At 46.5% G+C, this 14,589-nt stretch overlaps 1 protein-coding gene across 3 annotated transcripts in view; it reads left to right on the forward strand.

Annotated features, from left to right (window-relative positions):
- The window catches only part of AK9 (adenylate kinase 9), a 178,397-nt gene extending 164,128 nt beyond the window's left edge, over positions 1-14,269 (forward strand). For all 3 annotated transcript variants that reach the window (XM_068231284.1, XM_068231285.1, XM_068231286.1), the window contains 2 exons: positions 10,045-10,159; positions 13,972-14,269. In XM_068231284.1, the coding sequence (XP_068087385.1) occupies positions 10,045-10,159; positions 13,972-14,174 (318 nt within the window). In that variant the 3' untranslated portion in view covers positions 14,175-14,269. The remainder of the gene's footprint in view (positions 1-10,044; positions 10,160-13,971) is intronic.
- Positions 14,270-14,589: the final 320 nt, after the last annotated feature.

Below are 14,589 nucleotides of genomic sequence, written 5' to 3' on the forward strand. Positions count from 1 at the left end.
TATTGTTGATTGTGGATGCCTCGGAGGTCGGGGTGGGGGCTGTGCTGTCTCAGCGATCTGGCTTGCAGGGTAGAATGCACCCCTGTGCTTACTTCTCCCATAGGTTCTCCCCTGCGGAAAGGAACTACGATATTGGCAACAGAGAGCTTTTAGCCATTAAGTTAGCTTTCGAGGAATGGCGACATTGGTTAGAGGGAGCGGAGCATACGGTCACGGTCTACACTGACCACAAGAACCTAGAGTACATTGAGGGGGCTAAGAGGTTGAGCCCTCGTCAGGCTCGTTGGTCATTATTTTTCTCTAGGTTCTCTTTCATTATTACGTACACCCCAGGTAGCAAAAATGTCAAGGCGGATGCTTTATCCCGGTGCTTCGAGTCAGAGACAGCACAGCCCTCCATTCCAGAGACTATTATTCCCCAGAGGTTGGTACTAGCCGCAACTGAGACTTGGGAGGATTGGAAGGGGACGTTAATTCCCTTTCAACAAGACATCCCGGAAGGGAAGCCCGCAGGGGTGCTGTTCATTCCGCTACCGTTCCGTCTCCAGGTTCTAGAGATGTTCCATGCACATAAGAATGCTGGGCATCCTGGGGCATCTAGAACACAGGATCTGGTAGCCAGATGCGCCTGGTGGCCGTCCTTGGCAGCAGATTGCAAGGAATACGTTAGGGAATGTGCGATTTGTGCCAAGAGTAAACCCTCCCGGCTGGCACCTGTGGGTACCTTGCAGCCTTTACCCACCCCGAGTGAGCCATGGACTCATTTGTCCATGGATTTTGTGGGTGAACTTCCTAAGTCAGAAGGTATGTCGGTCATTTGGGTGGTAGTCGACCGCTTCAGCAAAATGGCCCATTTCGTGCCCTTGAAAGGACTCCCCTCGGCCCAGGAGTTGGCTGACCTGTTTATTACACATGTGTTTCGGCTGCACGGCATTCCGGAAAACATAGTGTCGGATCGGGGAGTCTAGTTCATTTCTAGATTCTGGAGGGCATTCTGCCAACAAATGGGCATGAAGCTGTCATTCTCATCGGGCTACCACCCACAGACCAATGGGCAGACGGAGAGAATCAACCAGTCATTGGAGCAATTTTTGAGGTGCTATGTTGCGGAGACGCAGAGCGACTGGGTCAAGTTTCTGCCCTTCGCGGAGTTCGCACAAAACAATTTGAAAAGCTCCTCCACCGGATTCTCACCATTCCAGGTTGTGTCTGGTAGATTGCCCAAGTTCTCACCATTGCCAGTGGCCTCCACCCCGTTTCCAGCTCTGGAGGCCTGGCAGAGGTCTTTTAAGGACATTTGGCGTACAGTGAGAAATAGTTTACAAAAGGCGTTTCTTACTCAGAAGGGTCAAGCTGACAAGAAACGTTCAGTAGAGTGGAGCTTCCAGCCAGGAGACTTGGTTTGGGTGTCCACACGTCATTTGGCCCTGAAACAGCCCTCAGATAAATTGGGCCCCAGGTTTGTCGGTCCATTTCCGGTAGTAAAAAAGATTAATAATGTTACGTATACCGTCGACCTTCCCACCAGCATGCGGGGGGTAAGGTCCTTCCATGTGTCCCTTCTTAAACCAGCAGTCCAGGTGGGTCCCACTCCTCCTCCTCCCGTGTTGGTAGATGCCCAACCTGAGTATGAAGTGGAAAAAATATTAGATTCTCGCAAGGTACAAAACTCGGTACAGTACCTCGTACATTGGAAAGGGTATGGCATCGAGGAGAGGCGATGGGTACCTGGGAACCGTATGCATGCGGATGAGTTGGTGAGGGAGTTTCATGCCTTACACCCCGAGAAACTTGGTAGGAGTTGTCCGGAGTCCACTCCTCGGGGGGGGTACTGTAAGGAAACGCGGAAAGGCCGCCGTCTCTCGAGGTGAGGCGGCTGTTTCCGCGTCCAGCATGGCGTCACAACGCAGAAAAAACACCGCATGCCGCATAGGCAGTGCGGCGGAATCTGCATTGGTAACGGCGGAATCCGCATCAGAGGCGGCCCCCGCACTAGATACATTGCATGACAGTACTGGTGTGGCTGGGACTGATAGTCCACCAGGATTCAGACTTACACGCGCGCGAGCACAGAGGCAGAGTTTAAATAGCAGTTAGAAGGGTGTCGGCTGACCAGCTGGGTCAGCTGACAAATTCCACTGCTCTCATTGGACCAGCAATTAGGGAGGTCCTGGAAGATCCTAGAGTATATATATTGCTGGTTGTTCACTTGCTCTTTGTCTGGCGTGCGATCACATATGTGGGAGCACCCAGATCCGTAGTCAGATCCGCAAGTGTGCCGGGACCAGCTGGAGCTGTAATCCTACACTTAGCTAGATTCTGTTGATAGCTAAAGTACTAGTTTGATTGTGATTATATGTTATGACTTTTTCCTGCTTTGACTATCCTCCTGAACTCTGATCTTGTACCTCGATATTTATGATACTCTGTTGCCGAACCCCGGCTCGTTCCTTGACTCTGTTTCTGCCTCCTGATTTTGTACCCCGATATATCTGATACCCCGTTGCTGAACCTTGCCTGTACTTTGACTCCGCCTTTGCCTCCTGATCTTGTACTTTATCTGTCCGTGTGTGTACGACCTGGCTTGTCCGACCTCGAGAACCGACCTTACTGTTAAAGGCGGTTCCTCGTTCTGTTAAGTGACCCTTCCGCCAGAGGGTTACTTTCAGTATATCCTTCCCGCTGGCAGCCTGACTCCTCCCGCCTTGGAGAGCTCAGGTTTGCGGAAGGAATCTGTACAGTACGCCTTACTGTACTGAGGCCCTGTCCTCTAAGTGTTACTGTTACACCAAAACACTACACTCTACTCAGGTGAACAGAGGTTAGCTAGTATATCGGATTATCAGTGATACTGCAGATCACGTATAATCTGGTATACATCTGTATTCCCATTGATTCTGCAGATCACTGGTAATCAGATCCTCTCTGTGCTTCACCGATCGTTACAAAGACCTATTTAGGCCATATGAAATAGAGTAATGATAATAATATCCCATGAATACTCCGGACATTGATATCAAATTCATATAGTTTTATTAGTCAACAAGCGAGACATAAAAACAATTGAAATACCACTCTCCTGGTCCGTGTCAGTTGTAACTGGCACAACCCCTCACTGGCAATCAATACATAAATATCACAATATAAATATGAAGCCAATAGATCAATCCCACTGGTATCGCAGGAACCCTATGCAAATCAATATAGTGCAATACATCATATTCCCTGCATGAAAATACACATACATATAATCAATAAAGTGCATCCGTGCTGTATAACTGTGTGCATGCCTGCGCCCCACCAAACAAGTGAGGGCGCACGCATACACACAGTGCCTATAAAAATAATCTACTCGTGTAGCCTGTAAACCTATCTCCTATACAAAAGTGCATAAATGTTGAACATCAAAGTATCCCTAAATTGTGTATATCCTATAACATACAAACAACACAAACAATACAAATACTAAGTTGGTATTTCACCAAAACAGTAAAAAATTATTGAAAAAAAGTGCTCAGTGCAAACCTATTAGAGATAAACTCACAATAAGGCAACCAGAGAAGTGATTCGTGCCATCAAAGTGTGGTGAAAAAGAGTCCTGCTTACCCAAAGAATTGCAGCCAGGAGGAGAGGCCTCTCCAGAAGCAGCCGTTAAGCTGCGACCGCGCAAGGCGTTCTCCTGGGTCTCCTCCTGGCTGCAATTCTTTGGGTAAGCAGGACTCTTTTTCACCACACTTTGGGAATCTTGTCCCCCTTTGATGGCATGAATCACTTCTCTGGTAACAGGTCACTTCTCTGGTAACAGGTCGGCCACTTTGTGCCTGTACCGAGGGTCTAGTAGCGTGGCCACCCAGTACAGGTCATTCAACTTGAGTTTTTTGATACGGGGATCCCTCAACAGGCTGGACAACATGAAAGAGGACATCTGCACAAAGCTGGATGCAGACATACTCTCCATCTCCTCTTGCTCTTCCTCAGTGACGGGACGCAACTCCTCTTCCTCCCCCCAGCCACGAACAATACCTTGGGAACGTGGAGCAGCAGAAGCCCCCTGTGATGGCTGCCGCGGTTGTTCTCCTTCCGCCGCCTCTTCCTCCTCCACAGAAACACCTTCCTCATCATCACCATCATCAGAGTCTGACTCCTCTCCTTCCCCACACGACTCCTCTTCTTCCTCCTCCTCCCCCCTCTGTGCTGCCGCCGGTGTTGTGGAAACATTGGGTTCGGGTGTAAATAGATCCCACGACTCCTGCTGCCGTAACTCTTCTTGTTCACGCTCCTCCACAGCTGTATCCACCACTCTACGCACGGCACGCTCCAGGAAGTAGGCGTAGGGGATCAAGTCGCTGATGGTGCCCTCATCGCGACTCACCAGTTTGGTCACCTGCTCAAAGGGCTCCATGACCCTGCATGCATTTCGCATCAGTGTCCAGTTGTTGGGCCAGAACATCCCCACCCTCCCAGATTGTGTCCTTGTACTGTAATTATACATGTACTGGGTGACGGCTGTTTCCTGGTCTAGCAGGCGAGAGAACAGGATGGAATTCCAGCGAGTCGGGCTATCGCAAATCAGGCGTCTCACCGGCAAGTTCATTCTACGCTGAATCTCCGCAAAGCGTGCCATGGCCTTGTAAGAGCGCCTGAAATGCCCACACAACTTCCTGGCCTGCTTCAGGACGTCCTCTAAGCCTGGGTACTTGGACACAAATCTTTGCACGACCAGATTAAGCACATGTGCCTTGCAGGGTATGTGTGTCAGCTTTCCCAAATTCAACGCAGCAATGAGATTGCTGCCGTTGTCACACACCACGTTGCCGATCTCAAGCTTGTGCGGGGTCAGACATTGCTCCACCTGTTTGTTAAGAGCAGCCAGCAGAGCTGCTCCAGTGTGACTCTCCGCTTTCAGGCAAGACATGTCTAACACTGCATGACACCGTCGCACCTGGCATGCAGCATAGGCCCTGGGGTGCTGGGGCTGTGTAGCTGGAGAGGAGATGGCGGCACCAGCCAAGGAGGAGGAGGAGGAGGATGACGACAGCGAAGCGGTGATAGCAGGTGGAGAGGAGGTGGCTGGAGGCCTGCCTGCAAGCCGTGGAGGTGTGACAAGTCGGTCCTCTGCGCAGCCACGTACTCCCTGCTTGCTGCCATTGGTCACCAGGTTGACCCAATGGGCTGTGTATGTAATGTAGTTGCCCTGCCCGTGCTTGGCAGACCAGGCATCCGTGGTCAGGTGGACCCTTGACCCAACGCTGTGTGCCAGAGATGACACCACTTGCCTCTCAACTGCACGGAAGAGTTTGGGTATGGCCTTTTGTGAAAAATAATTGCGGCCTGGTATCTTCCACTGCGGTGTACCAATGGCCACAAACTTACGGAAAGCCTCCGAATCCACCAGCTTGTATGGTAATAGCTGGCGAGCTAATAGTTCCGCCACGCCAGCTGTCAGGCGCCGGGCAAGAGGGTGACTGGCAGACATTTGCTTCTTCCGCTCAAATACTTCCTTCACGGACAGCTGGGTACTGCTGTGGGCAGAGGAGAAGGAACCGCTGAAGGGAAGAGGCGGTGTGGAGGAGGGTGGCTGTGAAGGTGCAAGGGAGAAAGTGGATGAAGACGATGCACCTGAAGGAGGAAGAGGAGAAGGAGGGTGGCTTGTCTTTTGAGGGGTGCTGCTTTTCCTCAGGTGTTCTTGCCATAGCTGTTTGTGCCTTTTCTCCAGGTGCCTTCGTAAGGCACTTGTCCCTACGTGAGAGTTGGCCTTTCCACGGCTCAATTTTTGCTGGCAGAGACAACAGATGGTTTTGCTCCGATCTGAGACACACACGTTAAAAAATTTCCAAACCGCTGAGCCCCCCTGGGGTGATGGCGCTACGGTGGCATCAGCAGCTGACGTTGAAGGGCATGTTGGCTGTCTGGCCACAGCTGGCGATACATGGCGCCGGACACTGCCCCCAGCTGTTTCTGAGGACGAGCTCCCTCTGCTTCTATCATGGAGTCATCTCCTCCTAGTCCTCTCTGACTCCTCCTCTGAACTGTCCCCCTGGTCATCTCCTCTACCGGGAACATATGTGGTATCCGTATAATCGTCATCATAATCCTCCTGGCCAGCTGCACTTTCCTCAGACACCTCCTCAACTGCACCAACTTCAGGTGTTTCATCAGCCCCCTCCACACACGTTACGTCCATACTATCGCCACCTAACTCAGACGTAGGAGGTGGTGTACCTGCGCCTTCTTCTTGTTGTTGCAGTAGTGGCTGTGAATCGGTGATTTCACCACCAAATAACTCCTGTGAAGTGTCAAATGCAGCGGATGTGGTGCTTGTTGTAGCGCTGGTGGCTGCGGGAGATGAGGTGTTCTGTGTTAAATACTCAATCACCTCCTCACGATTTTGGGAAGTGATGGCACGTGCCTTCTTCTGAGCACTGTATTTTGGGGCAGGTCCGCACGAAATCACAGCAACACCACCTCGCACAGACCTGCCGGTGCCTGGTGGCCTTCCTCTGGGTCTGCCTCTACCTCTTCCTCTACCTGGTTTGTCCATTTTGTCCATCTCGGGGGGATGCTAGGTATATGCAGTGAGCTGGGTTCACTGAACAGTAAAGGTACTAGTATGCAGTGAGGTGGGTTCACTCAACACAACAGGTAGTAGGATGCAGTGAGCTGGGTTCACTGAACAGTAAAGGTACTAGGATGCGGTGAGGTGGGTTCACTCAACACAACAGGTAGTAGGTATATGCAGTGAGCTGGGTTCACTCAACACTACAGGTAGTTATGTGCAGCGATGAGGTGGGTTAAGTAAACACAACAGGTAGTAGTAGGATGCAGTGAGCTGGGTTCACTCAACACAACAGGTAGTAGGTATATGCAGTGAGCTGGGTTCACTCAACACTACAGGTAGTTATGTGCAGTGATGAGGTGGGTTAAGTAAACACAACAGGTATTAGGTGTATGCAGTGAGCTGGGTTCACTCAACACTACAGGTAGTTATGTGCAGTGATGAGGTGGGTTAAGTAAACACAACAGGTAGTATGTATATGCAGTGAGCTGGGTTCACTCAACACTACAGGTAGTTATGTGCAGTAATGAGGTGGGTTAAGTAAACACAACAGGTAGTAGTAGGATGCAGTGAGCTGGATTCACTCAACACAACAGGTAGTAGGTATATGCAGTGAGCTGGGTTCACTCAACACTACAGGTAGTTATGTGCAGTGATGAGGTGGGTTAAGTAAACACAACAGGTATTAGGTGTATGCAGTGAGCTGGGTTCACTCAACACTACAGGTAGTTATGTGCAGTGATGAGGTGGGTTAAGCAAACACAACAGGTAGTAGGTATATGCAGTGAGCTGGGTTCACTCAACACTACAGGTAGTTATGTGCAGTGATGAGGTGGGTTAAGTAAACACAACAGGTAGTAGTAGGATGCAGTGAGCTGGGTTCACTCAACACAACAGGTAGTAGGTATATGCAGTGAGCTGGGTTCACTCAACACTACAGGTAGTTATGTGCAGTGATGAGGTGGGTTAAGTAAACACAACAGGTAGTAGTAGGATGCAGTGAGCTGGGTTCACTCAACACAACAGGTAGTAGGTATATGCAGTGAGCTGGGTTCACTCAACACTACAGGTAGTTATGTGCAGTGATGAGGCGGGTTAAGTAAACACAACAGGTAGTAGTAGGATGCAGTGAGCTGGGTTCACTCAACACAACAGGTAGTAGGTATATGCAGTGAGCTGGGTTCACTCAACACTACAGGTAGTTATGTGCAGTGATGAGGTGGGTTAAGTAAACACAACAGGTAGTAGTAGGATGCAGTGAGCTGGGTTCACTCAACACTACAGGTAGTTATGTGCAGTGATGAGGTGGGTTAAGTAAACACAACAGGTACTGGGTATATGCAGTACTGGGTAGTACAATGTGCAGCTCCCTGTCACACACACAGGCAGTCAGTCACTGAATGTGCTGGGCTGCTGGCAGAGGCACACACAAACTATCAATTAGCAAGGCTGTGCATGCAACAAAAGTGTCAGATTGACACACAGTAAAAAAAAAAAAAGTACAGGATGAGCTCTGACAAAAGCTAGGGTGCTATAAAGCAATAACAATCAGCCAAGGAGCAAACTAAGCAGCCAAGAACCTAACTAATCTGTCCCTAGAAGAACAAGTCTGCAGCAGCTGTCCCTTTCCTCTCACTAGCAGGCACACGAGTGAGTGTAATGGCCGCCGGAGCCTGCCTTATATAAGGGGGGGGTGGGGCTCCAGGGCTTACTGTAGCCTGAATGGCTACAATGTGCCTGCTGACTGTGATGCTGAGGGTCAAAGTTGACCCTCATAGGGCATTATGGGGCGAATCGAACTTCCGTAAAAGTTCGCCTGGCGCAGGCGAACGCGAACCACTAATGTTCGCCTAGAACCGTTCGCCGGCGAACCGTTCGCTACACCTCTAGTTAACAATAGAGGGAAGTAATAATCAAGCTTCTACTCAAGAAACCTTCTACTGTATGGGAGAGGCTTTGCAAAGGCTGTCTATCTCCAAATTGAAGCCAGGCTCTTAAAAGGCAACACATTTGAACCACTCCAATCTGCATCAAGAAATAGCAGAGCTGCAAAAAAAATAAATAAATAAATAAAAACCCATATCAAGATCTGCAATTATCTGCTCATAGCAAGAGACAGAGGCGAGAAGTCCATTGTCAATTTGCTGCATGATTCTGTGTAGTTTGATAAAATCGCCCATGAACTCTTGCACAGCAGCTTGTAGGAGTACTGTGGTATTGAGAGCTTAGTTCTCCAGTGGCTCAGATCCTCCTTCACTGGAAAAACACAAAAGTAACACTTTACCACTAAAATATGGTGTCCTATCCCTTTGCTATCCACAATACGGCATATACATCTGGGTAAAGTCATCCAAAAACACGGTCAAACAGTTCCTCTCTGTCAGCACCATGGAGGGTAGTAAGCTCAGATCTAAATAGCTCTGACCTTGTGTACTACCTGATGGGGAATAAAACTTCAGAAACTAGATCTCAGGGTCTGCTGCCTCAGTCGTTGTGTCACTGATGCTGCACCACTTGTTGGTGACTGTCAGAAAATAATGTTGGAATTACACACTTATCTATGTACTCAAGGAAAGTGGGACAAGTCTATCATAACCAGTACAAGGTAAATTGGAGCAAAACGCATGCACAATGGAGCAGCTCTGAGAGACAAGTCAGAACATCTGCCCCACTTTTGCAGACATAAGTTGACATTAGGATAAGAAGATAAAATATTCTAGAAATTACATTTGTCTGGAGATCAACTATGCCATATCCTCAGTGAAGTAGCAGTAGAGTATTGTACCATGGTAGCCATCAGTAAAAGCAAGAAGTTTTGAATCAGGGTGACACCATTTATTGGATAATTTAAAAGAAAAAGAGTCTTATTAAAAGAAAAAGAGTAACCTTTTGGTTAAGATAACTAATAAATGGTATTATATTGATTTAAAACGTCTAGCATTTCCCCACGGAAACTACAGTATACAGATATTATGCAAAACAGAAGTACAAAATATGCACATGCACTCACCTTTAACAAATTTAGCACATTTTATCCTCTTTTCCTGAAACCAGTATCCTGCCAGCAACTTTTTCAGGGTGGGCTTTGATTAGCAGTCCTGCTGCAGGGCTCCAAAACCAGACACGAGAGGTAGAGAGGACATTGTTTCAGGAGGACACTACTGCCAATCATCAAATAGTGGAACAGCATACTGCTTTGGTGGGCATTACTAATTATTTATTTGTGCACAAAAAATGTGTGATCCATCTACCCTAAGAGGCACATGACATACTGTAAACAACTTGTATTTTTACATAGACTTACTGAAGATGCAAATATGTTTCAAACAAATGTACTGCTGAGAATTACTGTTTGATGTGAAATGCACAGATGTTGAGCACAATAATCACATATATTCAGTGTATATTTGAAGTAAGGAAAGGAAAGAAACTTGCATGATTATGTGACAAATATAGCAGGTTTAATGTAGTTTGTATTTTTTTTTTAGGGAGCAGCCACTGCTTTAATTAAGGCACTAAATGATGTTGGCTGTTTAAAGCCCAAGTACCCCTTTTTAAATGTTAAACGATCAGCTTTGCTGTACATTGCACATCACCTCAAAGGTAAGTAGATTCTGATGTAGTAAAGTAATATTTCACATTTGATAAAGCTAACAATACATCTTGAACTAAAGTGCCTATTTAAAAGTGTGTTAAAATATGATATACTCCGATTGTAAATAACAATTTGGTTTACACTTGCCAGAGTGGTAGCAATCCACATAGTACAAATAAGCTGAATATGTTGTACAGCTCCAGAGATCCTTGCAGTGTTCCCTGCATTTGGCAGTGGAAGCAAACCATATGTTGTCGAAAAAAATTATCCCTGTTAGGTTTGTTGTTGCATTAAAATGGAAATGTGTGAACGGACACATAGCAAAACATTGGCCCTTTCACGGAGTCCATAGGTCTGCTACTATCCACTTTAAGAAACTGTCTGGCAGCACAGTACAGCAATCTATAGCAATAATCCAAATTCATAATTTATTCTGATACCACTGTTTTATTTATTGATCTTTATTAATCTATCTGTTGTTTTATAACAAATACGAGTCCTAAAATTAACCGGTGAGACTTACCGTATATACTCTAGTATAAGCCGAGTTTTTTTGGGCCGAAAAGTGGCCCAAAAGTGGGGGTCTTGGCTTATACTCGAGTCATTGGTGCCTCCCCATCCCCCGAATAAACCCCGCATTGCAATGTTCCAAAAAAAAAAAGCTGAGCGGCGCTAATGAAGTTTCCCTGCTTGCCACTATGTGTATCATAATGCCTGTGTTCCCCCTCTGCCAGACCAGAGTGTGTGGATAGCCTTTGATGTGTCCTCCGTGTCCCCCTTAGGTGTCAAGATATGCTGCGTAAGTACAGTGTTTGTACTTACCGGCGGGTGTGACCAGCCTTTGAAGTGTCCTCCGTCTCCCCCTCGGGTGTCAAGATATGTTGCGCGGTGTTTGTACTTCTTATACTTGCTTTGCTTGTACTTGCATTGGGATGCTTCTTCCTCTTAGTCGCAGGCTCGTTGCTATGACGTCCTCTAGTGGCGTCATAGCAATGAGCCTGCGATTGACAGAATGGGGCATCCTAATGCAGCATGGACCAGTAAGAAGTACAGACACCGCACAGCATATCTTTACACCTGAGGGGGACACGGAGGACACTTCAAAGGCTGGCCACACACGCAGGTAAGAACAAACACTGCGCAGCATATCTTGACACCCGAGGGGGGGACACACTCCGGTAGGAACAAATACTGCGCAGCATATCTTGACACCCGAGGGGGACATAGAGGACACTTCAAAGGCTGGCCACACACTCTGGTCTGGCGGAGAGGGAATAACTTGGACATTACTGCTGCACAGGTCTTTTGACATATTCTGGACTGGCAGAGCTGGGAAGGGAGGGGGGTGTTAAGACTGCCACCAAATGTGCCATCACTGCAGCACATGGCTGGACAACAGCTATAACTAGTATATTGTACAAAATATGGATAGGAGAAAGTGTGAGAAGTCCTCACTCGGTCTAAATATTTTCTTTTACAGCATTTCTCTATATACATACAGTCATTGTTACTGGCTAATAATGCTGCATTTCGTCTCCTCACACTTTATTCTTAATGTTTATTGTGTACCACATACACGCGATGCAAGAAGTAATGCTTGTATGCTTTACTTTCACTTTTGTCAATGATCACCGGCATCTTATTGATCACAGGCACTTGATCGGTGAGTGGGAACTATGTTATCATACGCTGATCAGTGTACCAACTGGTGGCGACAACATGTGCGGGAGCGCACGGACGATTACGGCAGCAGGCAAATATCTACCTCACTGGGACTTTAGCTGAAGTCATGAGGGGCGTAGATATACTGCTGCAGAAACAAGAAGTAGTTAAAATAGTTTAAAATAACTTCAGCACTCTGCAAAAAGAAGAACCAAAAAAGCAGGTGAAAAGGCACCATAAAATTATTTTGAATATTATTTAGCTTGCAGGTATTCTAAAAGGCATTTTACTGACAAGGTGGGAAAATATCACCTAGGAGAAAACTCAGGAGAAAAAGGGAATTGCATATGGGCATATGGCTCTTATTCCATTAAAGTTTTTCTCCTGAGTTTTCTCCTAGGAGATAATTTTCCATCTTCTGTTCAAAACAACTTTCCAACTCTTTGAAACTGAAAAAGTGGCAAAAAGTAGGTGAAAAGTAGTATCAAAATTATTTTGAGTATTTTCTTGCTTGCTGGTGGTTTAAAAGGCACTTTACTGACATGGAAATATCACCTAGTAGAAAACTCAGGAGAAAAAGAGACTTAAATAGAGGCCAGAATGTGCTTACACAGGCCCAGTTTACATCGCAGGAGCCTATAAGCACAGGTGTTCTGGCACCCTACACTTTGCCCTCCACAAACCTACAAACCCCCACAAAACTGCACCTCAAATGTGCTGGCTGGCCCACCTGTCCCTTCTCCCTTATTTCCCCTGCCCGGTGTCAGTAGCCACAGGTGTCTCTTAAAGAGGAACTCCAGTGAAAATAATGTAATAAAAAAGTGCTTCATTTTTACAATAAATATGTATAAATGATTTAGTCAGTGTTTGCCCATTGTAAAATCTTTCCTCTCCTTGATTTACATTCTGACATTTATCACATTGTGACATGTTTACTGCTGGCAGGTGATGTCACTGGAAGGAGATGCTGCTTGCTTTTTTTGGCAGTTGGAAACAGCTGTTATTTCCCACAATGAAACAAGGCTCCCACAGTGTAATGTCAGAACCATGGTCCTGACATCACACTGTTGGAGGAGTTTCACCACAATATCAGTCAAACAAAGCCCCCTGATGATCCGTTTGTGAAAAGGAAAATACTTCTCGTGGGAAAGGGGGTATCAGCTACTGATTGGGATGAAGTTCAATTTTTGGTTATGCTTTCTCTTTAATACTGAGTGTACCTCTGGCTACCAGAGGAGTAGCTATGGGTGGGCAAGGGGGGACATATGTCCCCGGGCGCAGCACTGTAAGGGCGCTCAGCATGGCCAATGCACCCCCAGATGCATGAGAGGCGGCTCGCTGGCTGCCCAAAGTCCCCCTGCTTCTCTCCCTTCCTGTGCAGAAGCGTTAACAGCAGCAGAATAAGGCTATCTAAAGGGGGCACATCTGCTATCTAAACAGGGTGAAGGGGGGCACATCTGGTTAACTAAAAGGGCACACATTTGGCTATTTAAAGGGGGGCATATCTGGCTATCTGAATGGAGTGAGGGGTCACATATAGCTATCTAAATAACTACTGACTCCACCCATGACGATGACCATATTTTAATGTGTGGCCACGCCCATTTTGTCCTGAGGGGGCGCAAAAACTGTTTTTGTCCCCGGGTGCTAAGAACCCTAGCTACGCTTCTGCTGGCTACCTAATACAAAATAGCTAGAGGTGCCCCCAGCTGAAGGGAGATCTTGTCACTGCGAGAGCAGGATGAGTAACCTCTCATTTACGCTCTGCTTGGGACTCTACATAGGGAAGGAGGAAGGGATGCACTCGAGAAGGGGAGTGAGCTGCTTTTTCATCATCAGGCGCCTGTAGGCACGAGCCTATAGTGCCTTATGGTAAATTCGGCCCAGTGCTTACAGTTATAAATATTTGGACAGAGACAGCTTTTTCTAATTCTGGTTCTATACACCACTACAATGAATTTAAATGAAACCACCTAGATGCAGTTGAAGTGCAGATGTTTTAATTGAGTGCGATGAACAAAAAATGTAAATTCATTATGGTAATGTAAAGAACCAGAATTTGAAAAAAGTTGTCTCTTTCCAAATATTTATGGACTAAACTGTATAAAAACATGTTCATTTCTTAATCCGATAATAAATGGAGTTTGTGCTTTTCTAGCGTTCAATCCACGGAATTCTGATTATATACGGAACAAATACAAGAAGAAGATGGAGAAATTTGTGGAGGGCTGTGAACTGATTACATATCTTGGAGACAAGATGACTCAAAAATATAAAGAGCCTCAAAGAAGACCTATTGATTTTGACATCAAGATGCAGTCGTTTCTTTCACTAAAAAATGTAGATCCAACCTGCATCTAGCACATGTTGCCAGCAAACAAGAAATAAGCTACGTATGACAATCTCGCGCACATGTATTTAATAAATGTCTCCAATGTATATAAGTACTTATCCAATATTAGACTTGCGTTATTCTTACTAAGTAAAATATAAGCACCACCTCACACTTTACAATACACAGTTACATAAATCTAAAGGTGGGTACACACGTCAGATAAGAGTCTTTGGAAAATGAAAGATCACAGACCAATTTTACCCCCTTACATGTAGTATGAGAGCCATACTCTACACAGTCTATTCTATGGAGCTGAACTCCTCATCAGATAAAAATCTTCGCAAGATGCTGCACACAAAGATGCTGTACACATGCAACAGATCAGTATCTGCAAAAGATCAGTTCCTGCAAAAGATCCGTTCCTGCAAAATGCATTCTGCA

Source organism: Hyperolius riggenbachi, chromosome 4, assembly GCF_040937935.1.
Source record: "Hyperolius riggenbachi isolate aHypRig1 chromosome 4, aHypRig1.pri, whole genome shotgun sequence".
Lineage (NCBI taxonomy): Eukaryota > Metazoa > Chordata > Amphibia > Anura > Hyperoliidae > Hyperolius > Hyperolius riggenbachi.